Source organism: Mesoplodon mirus (assembly GCF_964341445.2).
Source record: "Mesoplodon mirus genome assembly, chromosome: 16".
Lineage (NCBI taxonomy): Eukaryota > Metazoa > Chordata > Mammalia > Artiodactyla > Ziphiidae > Mesoplodon > Mesoplodon mirus.
Window position 1 is genome coordinate 69959990 of NC_138992.1, and position 21454 is coordinate 69981443.

Here is a 21454-nt window from a genome sequence, read left to right on the forward strand (position 1 = left end):
TTAACTGTTCTGCTTAAAATGCTACGAGCCTCCATTTCCTACAGAAGATCAAGATTGGAGTCCAGGGCCCCTTGCTTGGTATTCCCTTCTTTCTCCCTTCTGAGGATCCTAGCGACACTGGGACTCTCCAACTCCTTAGGAAACCTCAGAATCTGTGTGACAGGGACACACCAGTGCAATGGCGTGCTTTTTAATGTGCACATCTTGTTATTCCCTCTCTTGAAGAAGGTGAGGTGGATTGTTTTGTCACCAGAAAACTCCATTTTTGTTAGTATTTCTCATTATTTTAGATACTGCTAATGTTCCACGTGGTTTGACCTTCTACTTTGTCTACAATAATACTGAGCATAAATTACTAACTCTCGATTATATCAGTTAATCTTATCGAAATTCGTTGACACTAGGCCACCATCCTTCACATTTTGTTCCGATATCACTGTTCCAGAAAGCGTCCCTGAGTCCCCTCTCAGGCCGGGTTAGATGCCCACTCAGGACCCCGGAGCTTCTAGGGCTTAGTTCTGTACCACAGCACATTACATTAACATTATCTATTTACTTAATTGTCTTTGGTCATGAGACTATAAAGTTCTCAGGACAAGGTTGATTTTTAAATTCATCTCATAGAGAGTCACAAATACAGTTTGGACAGTAATAAAGAAAAATGATTTCAAACGTTTGGAAAGGTAATGTTACTATTAACCTCACTCCTACCACAAGCATTAGTCAAAAAATCTCCCACATATATTGTAACAGTTACTCATGTGATAATCCTCTGTGCTTCAGACATTTACTGTGACTAAACTATGTTTTGTTATCATATATGCCACACTCCACTGAGGGAGGACCATGTGTGCCCTATTCAGTCAGTATCTGGCACTAGGCAGGATACATGGTTAGCCCTCAGGAACTACCCTTGCAGAAATTCACAAACAAATGAATGGATGGATGGTGAATGAATGAATGGATGAATATAATGGTTTCTGAAATTTAGTTCAGTTCTATATAGTCACAATTCCCTGCTGTGATTCCATAGATGAGGCTCCAAAAAGCCCCACAAATAATCATGTTGGTGGAAGTGAATTAATTTTAAGTGCTACAAGCATATCAAATAGGAATAATAATGTTCAAAATTAGCACTCAGGAAAAATATGTGCTATTATACAACATATTATTAACTTTTCAAACTCACTTTTCTCTACACAAAGTTAATAGAAGGTAGAAAACAAATTAAGATAGGACAGGCAGAAGGAAAGAGAGAGAGAGAAGAGTGAACAAAGAATGAAGGAAGAGAGGGAGAAGGGAGAGAAAGAAAGAATAAGGTCCCTTTCAAATCGAGAAGAACTCATTCTAAATCCGTTCTGTGGGGCATGGAATACCCTGAGAAATATGTCCTTGGGGTGATGTTTATTTTCAGTGCAGTCATAAATGATAAATGCAGGAATTACATCACATATTTGAACCCACTAAGTTTCAGATCCTTAAAATCTCAAGCCAGACTGAGAGGGCATCATCCAATATTAAAAGTTCGGACTTGTTTGAAATTTCCTCGGGCCTTCAAATCTGAAGCCACCTGATGCAACCAAAAAAGTTTAGTCGATGTAGAGCTTCCCAAAGACTCTAATTTCGAGAGTTACAAGTTTAAGTGTGAATAAGAGAAGGGAACTGGCTCAAAGACATGATTAAAATATTAAAAACGTTTTGCATCATATTTAAATGAAATGACTACTTCAAATGTACAATTATAAAAATAAACAAATGTGAAAAATATTTGCTTTGCAAGTATCAGATACCTATTGTGTGTCTATCAATGTTTACTGAAAGCTGCATGGTTTATTTTTCTGCTTCCAACAATTGATGTGTGATAGTTTATTTTATGTGTTAATTTGACTATACTAAGGGATGCCCAGAGAGTTGATAAAATATTACTTCTACTACAAGCCAATATCCCTGATGAATACAAATGCAAAAATTCTCAATAAAATACTTGCAAACCAAATTCAGCAGCACATTAAAAGGACCACTCACCATGATAAAATGGGATTTATCTTTGGGACACAAGGATGGTTCAACATATGCAAATCAATGTGATAAACCACATTAATGGAATAAAAGAAAAGAATTATACAATCATCTCAGCAAACACAGAAAAAGGATTTGACAAAATTCAACATCCAATCAGGATAAAAAAAAAAAACTCTTAACAAAATAAGGCACAGAAGGAACATATCTCAACACAATAAAGGCCATATATAACAAGCCCACAGCTAACATCATACTCAATAATGAAAAATTGAAAGCTTTTCCTGTAAGATCAGGAACGAAACAGGGTGCCCCCTCTCACTGCTCCTATTCATCACAGTATTGGAAGTCCTAGCTGGGCAATCGGACAAGAAAAAGAAATAAAAGGCTGAGGATTGAAAAAGAAGATGTAAAATTGTCTCTATTTTCAGATGACATAATCTTATATAGAAAAAATTTTAAAGACTCAACTAAAAAACTGTTAGATCTAATCAATGAATTCACTAAAGTTGCAAGATACAAAATTAACATGCAAAAATCAATACTATTTCTATACACGAACATGGATTTTATGAAAAAGAAAGAAAGCATTTATAATAGTATCAAAGATAATAAAATACTTGGGAATAAATTTAACCAAGTAGGTGAAAGACCTCTACTCTGAAAACTACAAATTTTTCCAAAAAATCAAAGAAGACACAAATAAACGGAAAGACATCCCACATTCATGGATTGGAAGAATTAATATTCTTCAAATGTCAATACTACCAAAGCCATGTATAGATTCAATACAATCCCTATCAAGATTCCAAAGGCATTTTCTACAGACATAGAAAAAAAAAAAAACTCCTAAAATTTATATGGAACCAAAAAGACCTTGAATAGTCAAAGAAATCCCAAGGAAGGACAAAGCAGGAGGCATTACACTTACTGATTTCAAGCTATACTATATAGCTACAGTAAACAAAACCATATGGTACAAGCATAATACCAGACAAACAGATCAATGAAACAAAATGAAGAGCCCAGAAGTAAACACAGGTATATACAGTCAACTCATATTTGACAAGGGAGCCAAGAATACTCAATGGAGAAAATACAATCTCTTCAATAAATGGTGCTGGAAAAACTGGATATTTACATGTAAAAGAATAAAACTTGACTCCTATCTTACACCACTCACAAAAATTAACTCCAAATACATTAAAGACTTAAATGTAAGACCTGAAACCATGAAACTCCTTGAAATGGGTCTTGGCAATGACTTTTTGGTTATAACATCTAAAGCACAAGCAACAAAATCAAAAATAATCAAGTGCGGCTGTATCAAACTATCAATAAAAAGCTTCTGCACAGCAAAAGAAATATCAACAAAGTGAAAAGACAATCTACAAAATGGGAAAAAAATTTACAAACCATATATCTGATAAGGAATGAATATCCAAAATATATTTTAAAAAACATATACACTTCAACAGCCAAAAAAAAAAAAAAAAAAAAAACCAACTAACCCAATTAAAAAATAAGGTAAGGGGCTTCCGTGGTGGCGCAGTGGTTGAGAGTCCGCCTGCCGATGCAGGGGACACGGGTTCGTGCCCCGGTCTGGGAAGATCCCACATGTCGCGGAGCGACTGGGCCCATGAGCCATGGCCGCTGAGCCTGCGCATCCGGAGGCTGTGCTCCGCAATGGGAGAGGCCACAACAGTGAGAGGCCCGTGTATTGCAAAAAAAAAAAAAAAAGAAAAAAAAAAAAATAAGGTAAGGACCTGAATAGACATTTTTCCAAAGAAGATATATAAAAGGCCAACAGATATCTGAAAAGTTGCTCAACATCACTAGTCATTAGGGAAATGCAAATTAAAACCACACTGAGATATCACCTCACACCTGTTAAAATGGTCATCATCAAAAAGACAAGAGATAACAAACACTGGTATGGATGTGGCGGAAAAGGAACCCTCACACGCTGTTGATGGGATTGTAAACTAGTATAGCCACTATGGAAAACAATATGGAGGTTCCCCCCAAAATTAAAAATAGAACTACCATATGATCCAGCAATTCTACTTCTGGGAATATATCTAAAAGGAAACAAAAACACAAACTCAAAAGGATATCTGCACCCCCATGTTCACAATGTTCACAGCTGCATTATTAACAATAGCTAAGACATGGAAACAACCCACGTGTCCACTGAAGGATGAATGATGAATGAATAAAGAAGTTTTTATAGATATCTCACAAAATATACATTATATATTATATAATACATATTACATATATATTACATGTTTTTTTAATATATATACACACACATATTCCAGCCATAAGAAGTGAGGAAATCTTACCATTGGCAACAACATGGACAGACCTGGAGGGTATTATGTTAAATGAAACAAGTCAGACGGAGAAAGACATACTGTATGATCTCACTTATATGTGGAATCTAAAAAACAAACAAACTGATAGAAAAAGAGGTCAAATGTGAGATTACCAGAGGTGGCGGAGGGTTGAGGGGGATTGGAGGAAGGTGGTCAAAAGGCACAAACTTCCAGTTATAAGGTAAATAAGTACTAGGGGTGTGATGTACAACATGATGGCTACAGTTAACACTGCTGTATGATATAGAGGAAAGTTGTTTAGACAGTCAATCCTAAGAGTTCCCATCACAAGAAGAACATCTTTTTTTTTTCTTTTTTTATTTTCTTTATGTTGTATCTATATGACCTAATGACTACTAGCTGAACCTTTTGCTACAATCACTTCACAATATATGTCAATTAAACCACCATGATGTACACCTTAAACTTATACAGTAGCATATGTCATTTAATCCTCAATAAAACTGGAAAAAAGCATTATTTCGAGGCATGCCCAAGAGGGTGTCTCTAACAAGAGATCAGCATTTGGATCAGTCGACTGACTAAAGAAGCTCACCCTCAGGAATGCTGGTGGGCATCATCCAATGTGTTGATGACCTGAACAGAACAAAAGGGCTGAGGAAGGGAGAATCTGCTCTCACTGTCTGAGCTGGAACATCTATCTTCTCCTGCCTGTGGACATCAGCCCTCCTGGTTCTCCAACTTGCAGACAGCAGGCGGGGACTTCTCAGCCTCCATAATCACATAAATCAATTCCTATAATAAATCTCCTCATATACACATATAATAGGATATACGTCTACATATCATCATGGTTCTATTTCTCTGGAGAACACTGACTAATACAGGCTGAATCTATCCTTTTAGACAAAAGCAGCCTCAATCTATTCTATTCTTTAAATCATCATAGAAACAATTTCCAAAATCTTCTTCTAGTAAACTTCATAACACATCTTGTTCAGACAAAAGCGTTTACAGAATTTGATCACGCCTGCCATTTTATAGAAGAGAATAATTATAGAGTAGTCACCGCCATGGTTTTACTATGGAGAGAAAAGCAAATGGAGCAGTAGAAAGAAACATGCATCTACTCTCACGCTCCAGGTAGTAACTGTAAACAATGATTTGGGAAGTAAGCAGTTAAGAATTGATCACTTGCACACCTAGATTAATGTCAAACTCATTTTCTGTAATGGCACCTTTTATACACCTGTTTTATCCACTGTTTGCTGCCAAAAGGTGCAAGTTTCTGATAGCACCTTTCTCATACGTCAAGGAAGTGGCCGTTTTGGAAATTTCACACGGCTCCTTTCTCAGCTACATGGGTGGGAAAGGCCAGATCATAAAACACTGCTCCAGGTGGCCTCTGAGAGCCTCCGTAAGCATGTCACACTCACAAAAATACAACTGAGGAGAGAATTCATGGCATGACACAGGCAGATGGTGGTCACAGGAGCAGGGGCACAGACACCAGTAAGTTGTCATTTTACTGTCACAATGGACAGCTGAACAGATAGTGCTGCAGCTGGGGTCTGCAGAGGGAGGGTCTCCGGGATGCAAGTCGGTATGTCAACCTCAGTGTCTGCATCTTTCTCTGTAGTAAGAGACTGATGCAGGAAGCACAAGTAACAGATGTAACTAAATGTGGTGTAAGTTAACATCAATTGCGTCTTATGATATGGACAGGCCCAGTGCAATTATATAAGCTAGAAGCACGAGTTGGCAGTTGTCAGATCTTGGGAAGAACCAAGAAAGCTTGAGAATCAAGTGGGTAAGGGCAAACAAGGGACCACTCTTCTAAGGTGTCCAAGTTTCTCTAGTCAGTCATCTTGCTGTATTATTATCTTTCATGCTTTGTGCTTCTGAGAAAAGAGTTTTATATACGTGATTTAAAGACTTAATGGCAACAAACTGAAGAGCTGAAGATGACATACATACTATTCTAACGGTCAACATTGGCTCAGTAACTGAGGTGGGTCAAAATAGGCAGAGTAGGACAGTGATTCCAGGGATGAAGGAAACACAGACTGAAGCAGGAGGAGGTTGGGGGGAGGAGGGGATTTTCCTTTCAACGTTCTGAAACAGTTCCTTGTGATGCTAATAATCTATCATTAGGCTAAACAATCCAAATGCCTTCATTTTTCCTTCTGACTTATTTCCAAATTAGCATTCCCTTTACGTCGGACTGTACATTTCTCAAAATATTTCACTGAGAAATATGAAACTATCACATCCTTTGGCTTAAATATATCTGATCAAAGCTGACAAGACGGGATTGCAACATATCATGCTAACATTTACGCATTTCAATATTCACTGGTTAAAGAATATTACACTGCTGATTCGTCTTTTGTCTGTCGTTTATTACTGTTCAGATCTTTATCTCCAGGACTTTCTTGCAAATTGTTATTATTGCACATAATGGAGTTTATACATGAGTATGTAGTTTAATCCTGTCAAAAACACCATTTCCCCTATACTGGAATGTGATAGAAAAAAAATAAGTCCAAACACCAGGAACTCCCAGAAATGTCCAAGGATTTTATTCTTCAGGCTTAGAGATGAAGCTTGTGAAGTTTGCCATGATTTGCTGCACTATCTTTCCACTCACACGTACTTCAGTCTGGACAGCCTATCTCTAATGTCATCTAACTTTCTGCTGCTATCTTGAGTTCAGTTATATCACATTAAATGTTGTCCTTATAGCACTAATCCTGCGTCCGGTTGTGACCCCCCCCCCATAAGGCAAGCCTCCTGTACTCATTTGAGCACCTTGGAGAAAATCGTGGCTACACAGCAGCTAACCATCCAGAGTGTAATTCTGATGCCTGTGGGATAATGGTTCTCTGTTGCTTTTCCTTTCACTTTGGGTCACGGAGAGCACATAGGCATTGCAGGTGAAGTAGGACCCAAATCTAAATTTCAGATTACCTCCTAATTAAATATAATGGAAAATACATATTGACTAAAGAAGTGTATTTCTATTCATAAAAAAGAGCTTTTAACTACCATTCTCCTAAGGACATTTTAAACCTTTCATTGGTATTAGTAATCAACATTGCAAAATCAAATTAAATTTTATGATGACTAAAAATATAAGAAATATAAACTTTAGATGTCTGAAAATGTTTAATATAATTATCTCTTCAGCTTAGGTACAGTCCTCTAAAATATGCAAATAATATTATTTCTTCAATATAATGGGACAAAAGTAAAGCGTCTTGAATTAGAATCCATGCATATTTTTAACTACTAAACTACTTTGGCATTAATAAAGAAAAACATAAGAAAAAAACATAAGAAAATCAATAGTTTGTACTTGTGTTGTCTTGAAAGAAAATCGAGCTATTATTTATATCTTAAATTCCCCAAAACCTCTGCGCTCCAACAAAAGTATCATCAGTAGTGAAGGAGTAAAAAAGTATGCATAAAGACACTTTAGGACTAGTCAAACTAACATATTAATAATAGATGACCAGCACTCCTCTGTATGATGTAGTCTGTGAAATGTTACAAAGCGTTGTCTCCTTCTTGTGAAACGCTCCAACAGAACCCCGTGTGTGAAGGACAGATCCCTCAGGACAACTCCGTCTGTATTGCCAACCACAGTTCTGTTTTAGATGAAAAGGCTGTGAGGGAATCTTCACAGGTTTCCTAATGGTTCAGTGGCTTCATCTTATGCTCTCCCCTAATTGGCCCTGCATTCAAGACACTCAGTCAATGATGCAGTATTTAGATCTTTGACAATCACACACTCCCAGGCCAGGGAAGAGTTTCCCATCAGAGAGCAAAAAGGATTCGTGGCTTCAAGTCTTACGGACAGAGAGAGAACAGTTGTTAGTTGAGGTCCCGATGGTATTAGAAGATTCTATCTGGACAGTGAAAGCATTGTCAGAAGTGGTTCATCTGTTGAAGAAAGTAGAGCATGCAAAAACTGTAGGATATTTGGTCTGCATAAACCTTACCTTTCATTCTTTTGTTTCAGGATAAATTGGGGTGCCTCCTGAGAGACTCTAAAAATACACATCCATCATGAGGAAAGCTATCTTCTACAAACAGAAATGGAAGAATAAAGAAGGCTGCTTCAAAGAGCTACAATGCCACTTCTTATTACTTAAGTCACTTGGATCGTAGTTTAAAATCACATTTTATATAAAGAAACTACTTGCTTAAATAACTACTCTTTCCAAGAGGTTTGGCCTGAGCCCAGAGAAACAACTCTCTCTTTTAATCCAGTCTTAAGGTAACACACGCAAAAATCTGTTATCTGCATTTCTACATTTCTGATGGCTTAAGCCATATCCTGACATGATTTCAATATACAGCATAATGTCTCCACATTTCAGTTTTCTCATCTGTAAATAGGAAAAATATTAATATCTGGAAGAATGAAACAAGGGAACTGAGGGGGCAATAGGATTTTATTCCATATTGTAACAATGATTACTTTTTAAAATTCAGAAAATAAATTTTATGAGCCAAATATCTTTTAGTGTGCTCCCAAATAAATCACCTTCTCACAGCCTCCTGCAAGATTGAATATTTAGTATTTCAGTGTGGGGACAATGGAAAAACTGAAGCGCATCCCAAGCCTGGAAGAACCAGACATGGTGTCAGAGGGTATGTTGCTCTTCCTGCCACTGATTACTTGACATCCCTGTGGAAGGAGCTTTGGGGACCAACGAGTAGGCAAGTGGGGCAGCTGGGCGTGGGCGTAAGTCCTTCTTCCCTCACAGGAATCAAGCAACAACCATTAGGCAGAAAGGACTTTCCTCTCAGTGTGGGATTCTAGAGTCTAGTCAGTCACCTAGAAGTGAAACAATGATCAACTCTGGATCATTTAGTCACAAATCAGTTATCAACTCCAATGTGTAGGGAGGTCCGAAAGCTATTATACAAAAGGAGTTAATACTGGAATTCTTGAAAATAAAAACTTCTCCATTATGTTTATACAATTTTGCAGATGCACTCAAAAGCAATAAATAAAACGTTTAGGTTAGGAAATACACTTTCTGCTCACGCATTAATTAGTTACATTAAGGGCTTTATAAATCAGCTCCTGTATGTCCAAGGAAGAAAATCTGCTTTCTTCTGATGAAAGCCCCATCTCAGTGGCGGCTGGTAAGTCATGAGTGACTCGCTCTGAGGAGTGAGAGGAAGCCCTGACTGGAGTTTGCGTATCTTTATGACATGAACACTTCCACCATAATAGATTTTTAGCTACCAATATGATGCCACTGGATGCAGAGTTGGAAGGCAATGCTGAGCAGCGTACTGTTGCACAGAATTTCTACCCCACAGACACCATAGATGTAAAATCACCCCTGGAGCACCAATTAACAGTGCAATGCAGTAAAATAATTAGGAAGGGTTGAGACTGGGATATTTATTACTTTGGATTTTAATATAATTTAAAATGTATGTAATTAATGCTTAATAAGGGCTGTGTTTAACAAGTGGCTCACAGAATTTCTGGAAACATAGCAGTAAATTCTCCCCGGTTGGTACGAGCTGGCCCTAGTACATCACTGCCTTCATCTGCAGATAAAAGGCAAATGTACAGAAGAGAGAACAGAAATCGAAGCACAAGAAATTCAATTAAAATATAAGGAGGACTTGGCTACTAGTGAAAATGTCCATTCTCAGAGATATTTAAGAATCGACAGCAGGGTCTTCGGTATTGAAGATTCATGCTTTGACCTGCTGTAGGGCTAAAGACGGGTCTAGATCATTTCTTAAAGACCCCTCAAATCTGAGATATGATACGTTTCATCAATTATAATTTGAAAGAGCTCCCTCATCAATAATTTATATTTTAAATACAAATTGATAATGAGTTGCCATTAACGAGAATTTTATATTTCCCATTATCTTAATTATGATCAGTCACAGCTAGTTATCAGCACAGGAAATGCAACTGGAAAGCAGAGCATTCCACTTTGTACTTTAATTAACAGATTTAACCAATCAACCTCTGTAGCCTGGCGCTTCCCACATGCAAGCACTTATTATACTACATGTGAATCAATACCAAAGTATAACCACGGTCTCTAATGACTGCAATAGAGAGAAACTGTCAGAAATATATTTATGACTTATCATCACATCCATTGAGCTCTTATCTCTTACGAGAATCTGATTGCTACAAACCTATTCCAATACCGCTTGTTAATAAAGGAGCTAGGCCTCTGTATGAAACCATTCTTAACACGAGTACCTGTGGACAGAGTGGAGAGAAGAAACTCAAACATTTAATCCTACTTAATGATTCAGGAATACAATTAATCAGCAAAGCCATTCTAAGGAGTGGTCCTCTAGGCAGAAAAAAAAAGAAAGAAACCTAGAAAAACAGAACAAGATCATTAACATTGGCACGATCTTGCCCTCCATTTAACAAAGGACCGTCTAATTCTTGCAATCAGAGTCCTTGTCGGTATCCCCAGCCCGGCTGCCCACCGGTCTTCAGCCTCATCTCCCGTCCCAATAGACAGATGCTTCTCCTCCAAATCTAGGAACTGGGGATGGTCTTACAAGAGTCCAACAGAATAGCAATCTGCTAGTTCAAGGATTTCACCTTCCCTAACTCCGTGATTAAGCAAGACTCAAGGAGTTCCCCAGATTTTTTTTTTTACTATGCCCATCTTTAAATATCTATTCTCCAATCCTCTACCTAGACCTACGCAGAATCTAAAAAAGAGTGGATATATGTATATGTGTAACTGATTCACTTTGCTGTGCAGCAGAAACTAACACAACATTGTAAAGCAAGTATACTCCAATAAAAATTAATAATAAAAAAAGGAATGTTCCATTAAAGGACATTTAGGGCCTATCTCCTGTTTTATTTTAGTATCTGCCAAATATATCAAATTAAAAATGTAAATTCGATAGTTTGTGCTATGTGTCATTTGCTTGTTCTACCATTTAACTGGCATTTTGAATACCAATCATTGACAGATGAAGCGTCATCTTTTAGTCTAATGTTACATTCTGTAGTAAATGCATGAAGATTCACACACATTAACATCAATTAGTGTTAATGGGGATTAAAAGCATGAATTTTTGATGCACCTAAGAAAGAAGGTCCACTTTAACCTTATCAAGGATTTGCCAAATAGTCTCCCTAAAACTGACATTCGAAATGCCTTCAAAATTGTTTGAAAAATCTTTTCCCAAAATTAATGTTAAAATTTCTCTGCAGTGTAACATAAGTATTACAAGAAAATCAAAACAAGCAATTCAAAAGATAATCATTTGTGGTTTTCTTTTTAACCTTCTCATTTTTTGTCTAAATTACTATAAATGTTAACTTACCTATGAATCAGCTTTACTTTCAGAATGATTAATACATTTACTCTCCTACTCCATATTATCTCCACAATGATATTAGACACCTAACTTTCCAAATGCAACACTACAAGGCACCCAATTCTGCAGCCCCGTGCCAGGGTGCCCCTCCCAGCAAGCGGATCAAGTGTTGGGCTTCTGCCTAACACACCACACCTGTGTGCCACCCACCCTCCTATTAATGCTCTGCTCAGATACGCTCTGCTTATCTTCCTGGGTCCCTCCATTTGGCTGGTCGTCTGTTTGTTCCCTTTTCCTTCTCAGCACTATTACTGCTTCATTCACTGGGACCTTGGGGAGAAGGGAAAGTAGATGCTTCTGTGGTTTGTCATCTTGTTGTGAAAGCCCTCAAATTTTCTGTTTTCTGTTCTGATTTTTATTTTTATCTTTAATGAGTAATTTTTGTTAAGCACTTGAAATCCTGCTTTTGAATGCAAGATGTACTTCACCTGATGAAAACATGTGCTTAAGAAAATTGTCAAAATATACACAAATATATCTGCTTTATTTTCTGCTCACATATACAAACGTTTGCAAAGAAGCTGCAGAGTTTATATTAATATGTCTCTAATGCCAAAATCTTAAGTAATATTAACTCAAAATTTCTTAGGCTTACATTTGAAATTCTTCCTTTATATAATCTGGATAATTGTTCAGATGTTTCCCAGAGACCTAAAGTATATACATTGTAAAATTGGTGAGAGAAAGGTGAAAAAATATGGACAGAGCCGCTCATTTTTTAAAATAGAAAGTACTATCGAAGTTCTGGGGAGAGAAAGCAATTTATTTTTCAACATCTTATGATCAGGATTATCCTCTTAGAGGGAAAACAAACTAGGCAAAACAAAAATCCACATGGAAGTGACTAGAATGAAAATGATTTTATTAAAACTGGGGACCATTTTTTAAAAAAATCAATAGCACTTGATATTTTATGAAGAATAAAATAACACAAGTATATATAAATATTTCCATTTCAGTGAACTTTGTGCATTTCCATTTTCTCAGTTTTACCACTTTGAGTCCTGGTTTCCGTCCTGTTCTCATCTATCTTTATGCTCTCTCTCTCTCTCTTTTATTCTTTTTTTTTTTTAACATCTTTATTGGAGTATAACTGCTTTACAATGTTGTGTTAGTTTCTGCTGTATAACAAAGTGAATCAGCTATACATATACATATATCCCCATATCCCCTCCCTCTTGCGTCTCCCTCCCTCCCACCCTCCCTATCCCACCACTCTAGGTGGTCACAAAGCACCGAGCTGATCTCCTTGTATGCTCTCTCTCGACTGATCTCCTCCAAGGCTTTAAATACCAGTATTGCACGTGGTGCCCAAGTCTGAATATTTGGTCCAAAGTTGTCCTCTGAGTTCCAAGCCCAGATACCTAACAGCTACTTGGCCTTAGGTGTCAGAATCTTAAAGTGTCTCAAACAGAACCCTTCTGTCTCCAAACACTCCTGGCTCCGCCTTCACACCCACAACACCCAATTTCCCCACTTTCAGTAAAAAGCACTGCAATTCAAGTCTGTTAAACAAAATGTGCGGGTCAACCCCTCAGCAAGTCCTAGGCTTTTACTCCTAAATCGTGTCCCAAGTCCATCCTTTCCCCCATCTGTCCTGATTCGAATTCCCACATGTGTCTGATTCAAATTCTCCCCTGCTCAGAATAACAGAAGAAGATCCTGGCTTCCGTTTCTTCTCTTGTTTCTCTCTAGTCTATTCTCTACTCAGCAATGAGAGTATTTTGAAACACAAGTCACTGGACACCAGGACTCTGTTTAAGATGCTCCAGTGGATTCGCATTGCTCTTTGAAGGAAGTCTGGTGCCACCGCAGGTGTCCAGTGCCATCTCACTGCATGCACCCGATCTCATGCTGTGCCCTCGCCACACCAGACTCCTGTCACATCTAGAAACGTTCAAGGCCCTTTCAAAACTGGAGGCTTTGCACATTTGGTTTCCTCTCCTTAGAAGGGTTCCCCTCCCTCTGCAGGACTGAGAAGTCTTCCTGACCACCCCAGCGAAGACCACCCCTCCCTACTTCTCTGTGTATACTTTCATCTCCTTAATGGCACTTCATACTTGTAATTAGGTAATCTTTGTTTACATATTTATTGGCAGCGCTTCTGCCCTCAGATATAAACTCCAAAAGAGCAGGCCTACATCTGAATAGCTCACACCTGTATACCCAGTGCTTGGGACTCTATGAATAATTGTTGAATGTTGTTGATTATTTCAAGTACAGGAAGCAAAGAACAGAGTAAAGAGAGTGAAGATTCAAATCTGAACCCTGGTTCCATCGTTTACCAGCTGGATAGTCTTGGCCATGCCACTTAAACTCTCTACCTCAATTTCTAAATCTCTAAAATGAATGGTTGTGAGAACTACATGATTTCAAAAGTATCTACAGCAATGCCCGGCACAGAAAAAAAAAAAAACTCAATGAAGTTTAGCTATTCATTTATGCATTAATTTATTCTCCAAGTATTTACTGAGTGCTTACCCTTTGCAGGGTGTAGTGTAAAATTCTGTGAGTAAATCAGTCTTTGCCACTTGTGGACTTTAAATCCAGTAAAAGAAACAGCATGTACACAAAGAGATAAACACAAAGAAAGTTTGCTAAGGGCAAAGTAGCTAAGTAGCACAAACTGAGTGGCTTAAAATACAGAAATTCTATTGTATTACAGTCCTGAAGCTAGAAGTTTAATATTAAGGTGTTGGCAAGGTTGTTTCCTTCTGAGGGCTTTGAGAGAGAACCTGTTCCATTCCTCTCGCCCAGCTTCTGGTGGTTGGCTGGCAATCTCTGGCTTTTCTTGGCTTGTGGAAGTATCATCCTATTCTTCCTTTCACATGGCGTTCTTCATGTGTGCATGCCTGTGTCCACATTTCCCTTTTATATAAGGATACTCAACTAATTACACCTGCAATTGTCCTTTTTCCATATAAGGTCAGGTTCTGAGTTATTGGGGGTTAGGATTTCAACATAAGAATTGGGGGGGAACACAATTCAACCCATAAGACTATAAGAATATAACATTTCTTAAGCAAATTCAATACTCTGTACACTTAAATAACAAGAGAGCTGTAAATGGATTTGGATTTCTGGAAAATTGGCTAATGCAGAATATTGTAATGATTTCAACACCAATCACGTCATAACTAAAGTCTCATTATTAGCCAAAATTTTAATTTCTCTTTTTCTAAGTTTCATAAGATGAACCAGAGTATTTAAATATAGAAAACTAATAGAAACTAAATGATTACAAATTATATTTTTCAGCAGAAGAGAAAAAGCTATTAAAATTAAAAACATCTTAAAACAAAAGCATCAGTACATCTACATAGTAAAATAAATGTATCTGCATCCACTGCCAGATATCTATGATAAGTGAGGGGTACCCTTCATAAAACTTTGTTTAAAAACATGTTACCACAACTACACCACCATCATTCAGACCCTCTCAACACAGTTTATCTCAGCATCATAGTGTCACAGGTGATCACAAGATGGTTTGAATGTGGAATGGAGAGACAGTTAACTGATTTTCACTGTGAGAAAAAAATTACTAGTTTTATTTCATTTGACAGGATGTTCTCTAAAATAAAAACAGAGTCCATCTAGGTGTTAAGAGCTGCTTGTTTTCTATAAATCCTCTAAAGATTTCTGTTACTGTGGATATGTAAAGTAAGAGTTTGGGATTTTTAGGCCTCATAGGAATATGGTGGTAACCTGTCCATAAAGTGATGCAAGGTGCAATAAATCTCCCCTGGTAATAACCATATCCAGGGACAAAGTTGCCCCCTGTGATGTTGAGAAGACATCTAAAGCTCTGTGGGAGCAATCCCTGCCAAGCTAAGTTCAACATTTCACTGAGGCCATTCTGAGAAAGTGGCTCAGAAATGCATGTGGAAGAAATTTTAGACTGAAAAACATGCCATTAAGACTCATTTAAATGTGGCAACCAAAAACAATTTACTAAAAGCATATGATCAAGTGTTTCACACGTATATAATAACAGAATACACATTATTCTGAAACAAGAAAAATCAAAAGTAGCCTTACAAAAATGTGTCTAAAGTTCTTGGATGACTTGATGAATCTGTTACCTGGTGATGAACTGCTTTTTCAGAAAAGATTTACTTTGCACAGTTTACTATAGGCAAGCACTCACGCTCTTCACATTCTCTCCAAGCTCACTTAGCAGAATTAAGAACGTGAATGCGGAATCTGAGGCAAACACACAAATGTGCTCGAGGGTAGAAGCACAGTAACATGGGAGGTGGCCAGAGCAGTGCAGTGAAGGAAGCAGAAAGAACAGTGAGATTCTGCAAAGCAAAGCGCATCCAAATACACGAGCCTCAAAATGGTAAACTCTCTCCAATGATGTCCCCAATCTGGGGAGGAGGGAGGTCGGATGAAGTGTGAATGAGATGATAAAAACCTTTCATTTGTTTCTTCAACTTTAAGCAGGAGTTAATGGACCATCTTTTAATGGTCCGCACAGTGACTTAGTCATCAGCACGCAGATTCTCTTCAGCAAACGTGTCCTCCGAATACCATTCCTTCTCAACACCCGCACTTATTTGTTGCTTCATAACCCCCATCTTCCAACAGTTGGTGGGAGCAGAAAGAAACATGAAAGGGAAAAAAATGACAGCTGGTTTCAGTGGAAAGAACAAGAGATCTGGGAGTCCTACCCAGGGGCCTGCTGGAGGAGGCTGACACCAGATCAGAAAGTTAGACTTTTAGGATTTTATGAGCCAGTGGTAAAACACAACCATTATTTTAAAATAAATAATAAAAACTTTAAATTGTATTAAAAACAGAGAGACTAAATATTTAAAACACATCCTTTCCTCATTATTTTACTGTCTTCCTTTTTCTATGCTTCTGAGGTTTTTTATGCTTATTTTATCTGTATGATGGAAATGCTATGTAATGTTGTACTTCAAATTGGCCAAGGTGGGAGTATTTACACCACAGAAATTGGCAAATGCTAAAAATCAGGGTGTAACATTGTTTTGTTGATCGTCTAGACTTTAAAAAGTGATGGAAAACTTTTTTCTAGTAATGTGTATTCAACCTAAAATGTATCATGTCATTATATTGCCAATAGCACAAAAGAATTGAGGCAATCCCAAAAAATGGCCAGAAGACTAAATAGACATTTTTCTAAAGAAGACATATAGATGGCCAATAGGCACATGAAAAGCTGCTCTACATCGCTAATTATCAGAGAAACGCAAATCAAAACCACAACAAAGTATCACCTCACATGGTTCAGAAAGGCCATCATCAAAAAGTCTACAAATAACAAAAGCTGGAAAGGGTGTGGAGAAAAGGGATCCCGCTACACTGTTGGTGGGAATGTAAATTGGTACAGCCACTATGAAGAACAGTATGGAGGCTCCTTAAAAAAATAATAATAGATTTACCATATGATCCATCAATCCCATCGGTGGGCATATACCCAGAAAAAATGAAAACTCTAATTCGAAAAGATACACACACCCCAATGTTCACAGCAGTCCTATTTAAAATAGCCAAGACATGGAAGCATCCCAAGTATCCATCAACAGATGAATGGATAAAGAAGATGTGGTACATATATACAATGGAATATTACTCAGCCATAAAAAAGAATAAAATATTGCCATTTGCAGCAACACGGATGGACCTAGAGATCATCACACTAAGTGAAGTAAGTCAGACAAAGACAAATATTATATGATATCACTTATACGTGGAATCTAAAAAGATGATACAAATCAACTTATTTACAAAACAGAAACAGACAGACATAGAAAACAAACTTATGGTTACCAAAGGGGGCAGGGGAGGAGGAGGGATAAATTAGAGGAGTATGGGATTAACAGATACACACTACTATATATAAAATAGATAAACAGCAAGGATTTACTGTACAGCACAGGGAACTATATTCAACACCTTGTAATAACCTATAATGGAAAAGAATCTGAAGCTGTACACCTGAAACTAACACAGTACTGTAAATCACCTATAGTTAAATTTTAAAAAATTGAGGAAATAATTTTCCAGTACTTGAAAACTATTACCCAATTCCGCAAAGAATCTGCTCATATGTTGGAGGAGGTCATGGAGAGGACCCGACCTCCAGTTGACTCTCGAGCTGGACCCGGGCAATGAGAGGCTCCCCACTCCCTCCCAGTCCTCGAATATATGTCCTGCCCACCATTCCCTCCGTCGGGGCTGTTTCAAGGATGCAGCCTGGACAGAGCAATGTGTTGTTGAGACCATCTGGACGGTAGACATGACTGAACCCCAAAAGCCCTCTAAATAAACTGAAGATGCTGGCTGCTGTGGGTGGGGCGGAGAGTAACTCATCTTGCGGCCCCGTCCAAGACAAACCTTGTAAATTTTCTTGCAAATTAAACCTGCCACCTACCAATCAGGAGTTGCCTGCCTCTTCTGCCCCTCCTTGGCCTCAGGCTATGGGGGGCCAGTCTAGAATTCCACCTGGGTTTGAACCAATATCACGTCATCGATGGAGTGAAGTTACAATACCGACTTCCTGGTTTCACTTTCCTATTCCTCCTCAAAGGAAATAAAAATATTAACCAGCATTTATATCAGAACTACAGAACCAAGAGTTCATCAAGTTCATCAAACTAAAGAGATTCTGCCAGAATTAATCGGTTATGTAGAATTTACAATAAAGAGTACTGCATATTTTATTATTATAATTTGTCAAAGTGACTGCTACACATCCTTATATATATATATATGTAAGATTTATAATGTATTATGTAACAACGTAAAATATACACATATGTTTTGTTTTGTCCGAGATCCAATTATTAAGTGTTTACCATCACTCGGCTGTCTCTACCATCCAAAACCTACTGATTTGAAGAAGTTGTTTAACTCTACAAGCATCAGCTTCCTCATCTGCAAACTTGTGAAATGGATGCCTTCCTCAGAGGATAATTTTAGGGGTAAAATAAAATAATCTTCATGCAAAAACCCGGTATGGATCGCAAATGTTAATTACCATCATCCATTCAGCTGTATGTTTTCTCTCCTAATACAAGCTCTTCTAAGGACTCGCAGGGTTTACAAAGATGAACAGTGTTTGATCCTTATCCTCAGGCTGCTTACAGTCTAGTAATGTGGAAATCACTAAAATAATGTAAGAGGATGAAATGTGTTCCAACAGAGGAAAAAGCAACCTACCGTGCAATTAAAGGAAAAGAAGGGATTGGTCTTTACCTGGAGCACCACGGAAGACTCCATAGAGAAGGTGGAATTCTGAGATAAGCTTTGAAGAGTAAGTTGCATTTGTATCAGTGGAGAAGGTGTATGTGGAAAATGCAGGCATTCAAGGCTGACACATGAAACACCAAACACATCACCATCACAAGTATTACACCCTCAGCTAAGGAAATCATAACTGCATTGATAAATCTGCTGCATCAAAAACCCTTCCATGTTACTTCCACATAAAACAGAAAGGATTATGCTACTATAGATTATACAATCCAGTGTGCCCAGCTACAATTTTGCATATTCAAAGGTTGACTAAATATTTATTGTTTTCCCAGCTTATAAGCCACGTCCACTTCTGATAACCAAAGTGTAAATTATCCTCTGACCTTCTCTCCTGAATGAAAAAATTCATGTTCCAGTGAATTTTCAAATTATTTTTCAAGGAAACTCTATAAAATACATCCTATTGTTACATAGGACAAAAGGGACTGTTCCATAGATTTAAAGAAAAGTAGTCACTGATTCCAGATCTATAAATATATAAATTATGCACACATTATGTAAACAATGAAGAGCGCCTCTAAAGTGAGGGTTTAATGGGAGAGTAAAACACGGAAGAGAAAAGCGAAGCCTTTTCAAACATTCGTGGGTACAAGGACTGACTATTAAAGAAAGAGCATTATTTTATCCCTCAGTTAATGAGTCTTGCAAGGGTTGACATGACTTGGTCAAACTCACCGAAAACCTTTTTCCTCTTGCTAGTCAAAATATGCCAGCTAATGTTTGTGACTTTAAAAAACAACACTTGGAAGGAAGCTTGACAGAGCATCTACAGAGTCTGTATTAAGTGTAATAGAAGAGCGATGTCTATTAATCTCTCACACACAAGTCTCCCACGTAAGGTCTGTGGCCTTGACCTCAAGTGACTATGAAATAGACCACAGGCCCGGTCTAGGTCCCAACAGGACATATGTCAAGATAAGCATTCGCTCCCCACTGAAAGCCCTATCACTCTCCACTCTTCCCATTCCATGCACTTCCCGGCAAGCCACTGCGCCTTCTCTCCCTGATGACAGCTGTCAGTCTGTCGCTGTCTGAACACGCAACACTTCTACAAAATCTAAAGAGAAACTGGAAAGGCAGGGGCTGAAACACTCCGTTGAAAAACACACAGCGCGACCTCCTTCCTGGAGATCCAAGACTCCTCAATCATCCCCTTTCAACCGCAGGAGGGAAGAACCGCCTCTTAACTAAGACTTGGAGCTCGCCCCGTCTCCTCGGACCTGGGCATTCCCACGCACCTTGTTACACAACGTAACTGGAAACCATCCCGAGAAGAGAGAGCCCACAAGCCCCTGTGAAACTTCAGCGGGAGTGCGGAGGTGCTAAAGCCAGCCGGCCAACCCAGGGGCGGGGAAGTCGCTCACTCCCCCGGCGCCCAAGCAGCAGCCCCTGGACCCCGTGGCGACGTCCGGCGGGGGCGCGTGAACCCCCGTGCCCGGGGCCGCGGGGAGACCGCGCCCTCCCGCAGGGCGACCCGGTGAGTGCCCGAGGCGGGGAGGCAGTGCGAGGGGAGCGGCGGGGAGGGTGGGAGCCGGAGGGAGCTCAGGGCTCGTCCGCCCGCCAGCCCCGCGCCCGGAGCTCCGGCTCCGCGGAGGGAGCCGGCGAGGCCGGTCCCGGGGCAGGAACTCACCAGCTGCAGCGCGCAGAGGCCGATGAGCGCACAGCGCCCGGTGCAGCAGCCCATGGTGCCCGCGTTGTCCGAGCGGCGCGCGCCGCCAGAGGTCCGCGTCGTCCGGCGCCGCTGCCTCCGGACTCCCGAGCAGCCCCCGCCCGGCGCTCGCCCGGCCCGGCCCAGGCTCCACAGCCCCGCGGCCGCCGCTCGCAGCTCTCGGGGCCGGGCTCGCGCGCCGCCTTTGTTAGTTTCCCGGGCGGGCAGAGGTCAGGACGGCGCGCACGACCCGAGCGTCTGGCGGGGGTCCCTGCCGCCCGCTGTGCAGGTCTGCTTCTTGGGGAGGGGGGGGCCGGGCGGTCGGGACGGGGGCGGAAGGGAGGCTACAGATGGTGAGTGGGTGGAAGTCTGTTTAGGGGAGGGGAGTGTGTAGGAGGTGGGCGTCTGAAAAGTGGAGAGGGCCGCGTGTGTGCGTGCGTGTGTGTGCGTGTGCGTGTGCGTGTGGCGGGAAGGGATGAATGGAAGGGAGTGCCGGGGGGAGGGTCGGCCTGTCTTGTTTGGAGTCTGGAGAGGGAGGACGAGGAGGAGAGAATGAGAATGCGAATGAATATGAATGAGCGTGAACGGGGGCGTCCGCGGGCGCTGGAGACCCTCGGCGGCGGGTGGAACTGCGGAGACCCGGGCGCGGCTTTCTCGCTGGGGGCTGTGCTGGGTGTCGCAAAGGTGGTCGAGGCGGGTGCGAAGGAGGGGACCGGGTTCGGCTAAGGTGCCCCGGAGGCGGAGAGGG

At 39.9% G+C, this 21454-nt stretch overlaps 1 protein-coding gene across 1 annotated transcript in view; it reads right to left on the reverse strand.

Moving 5' to 3' along the window:
• The window catches only part of NKAIN3 (sodium/potassium transporting ATPase interacting 3), a gene marked incomplete at both ends in the record, with an annotated part of 522360 nt that extends 501618 nt beyond the window's left edge, over nucleotides 1-20742 (reverse strand). The window contains one exon of the mRNA XM_082601112.1: nucleotides 20689-20742. Coding sequence (XP_082457238.1) covers nucleotides 20689-20742 — 54 coding nt within the window. The remainder of the gene's footprint in view (nucleotides 1-20688) is intronic.
• Between the last annotated feature and the right edge of the window lie 712 nt (nucleotides 20743-21454).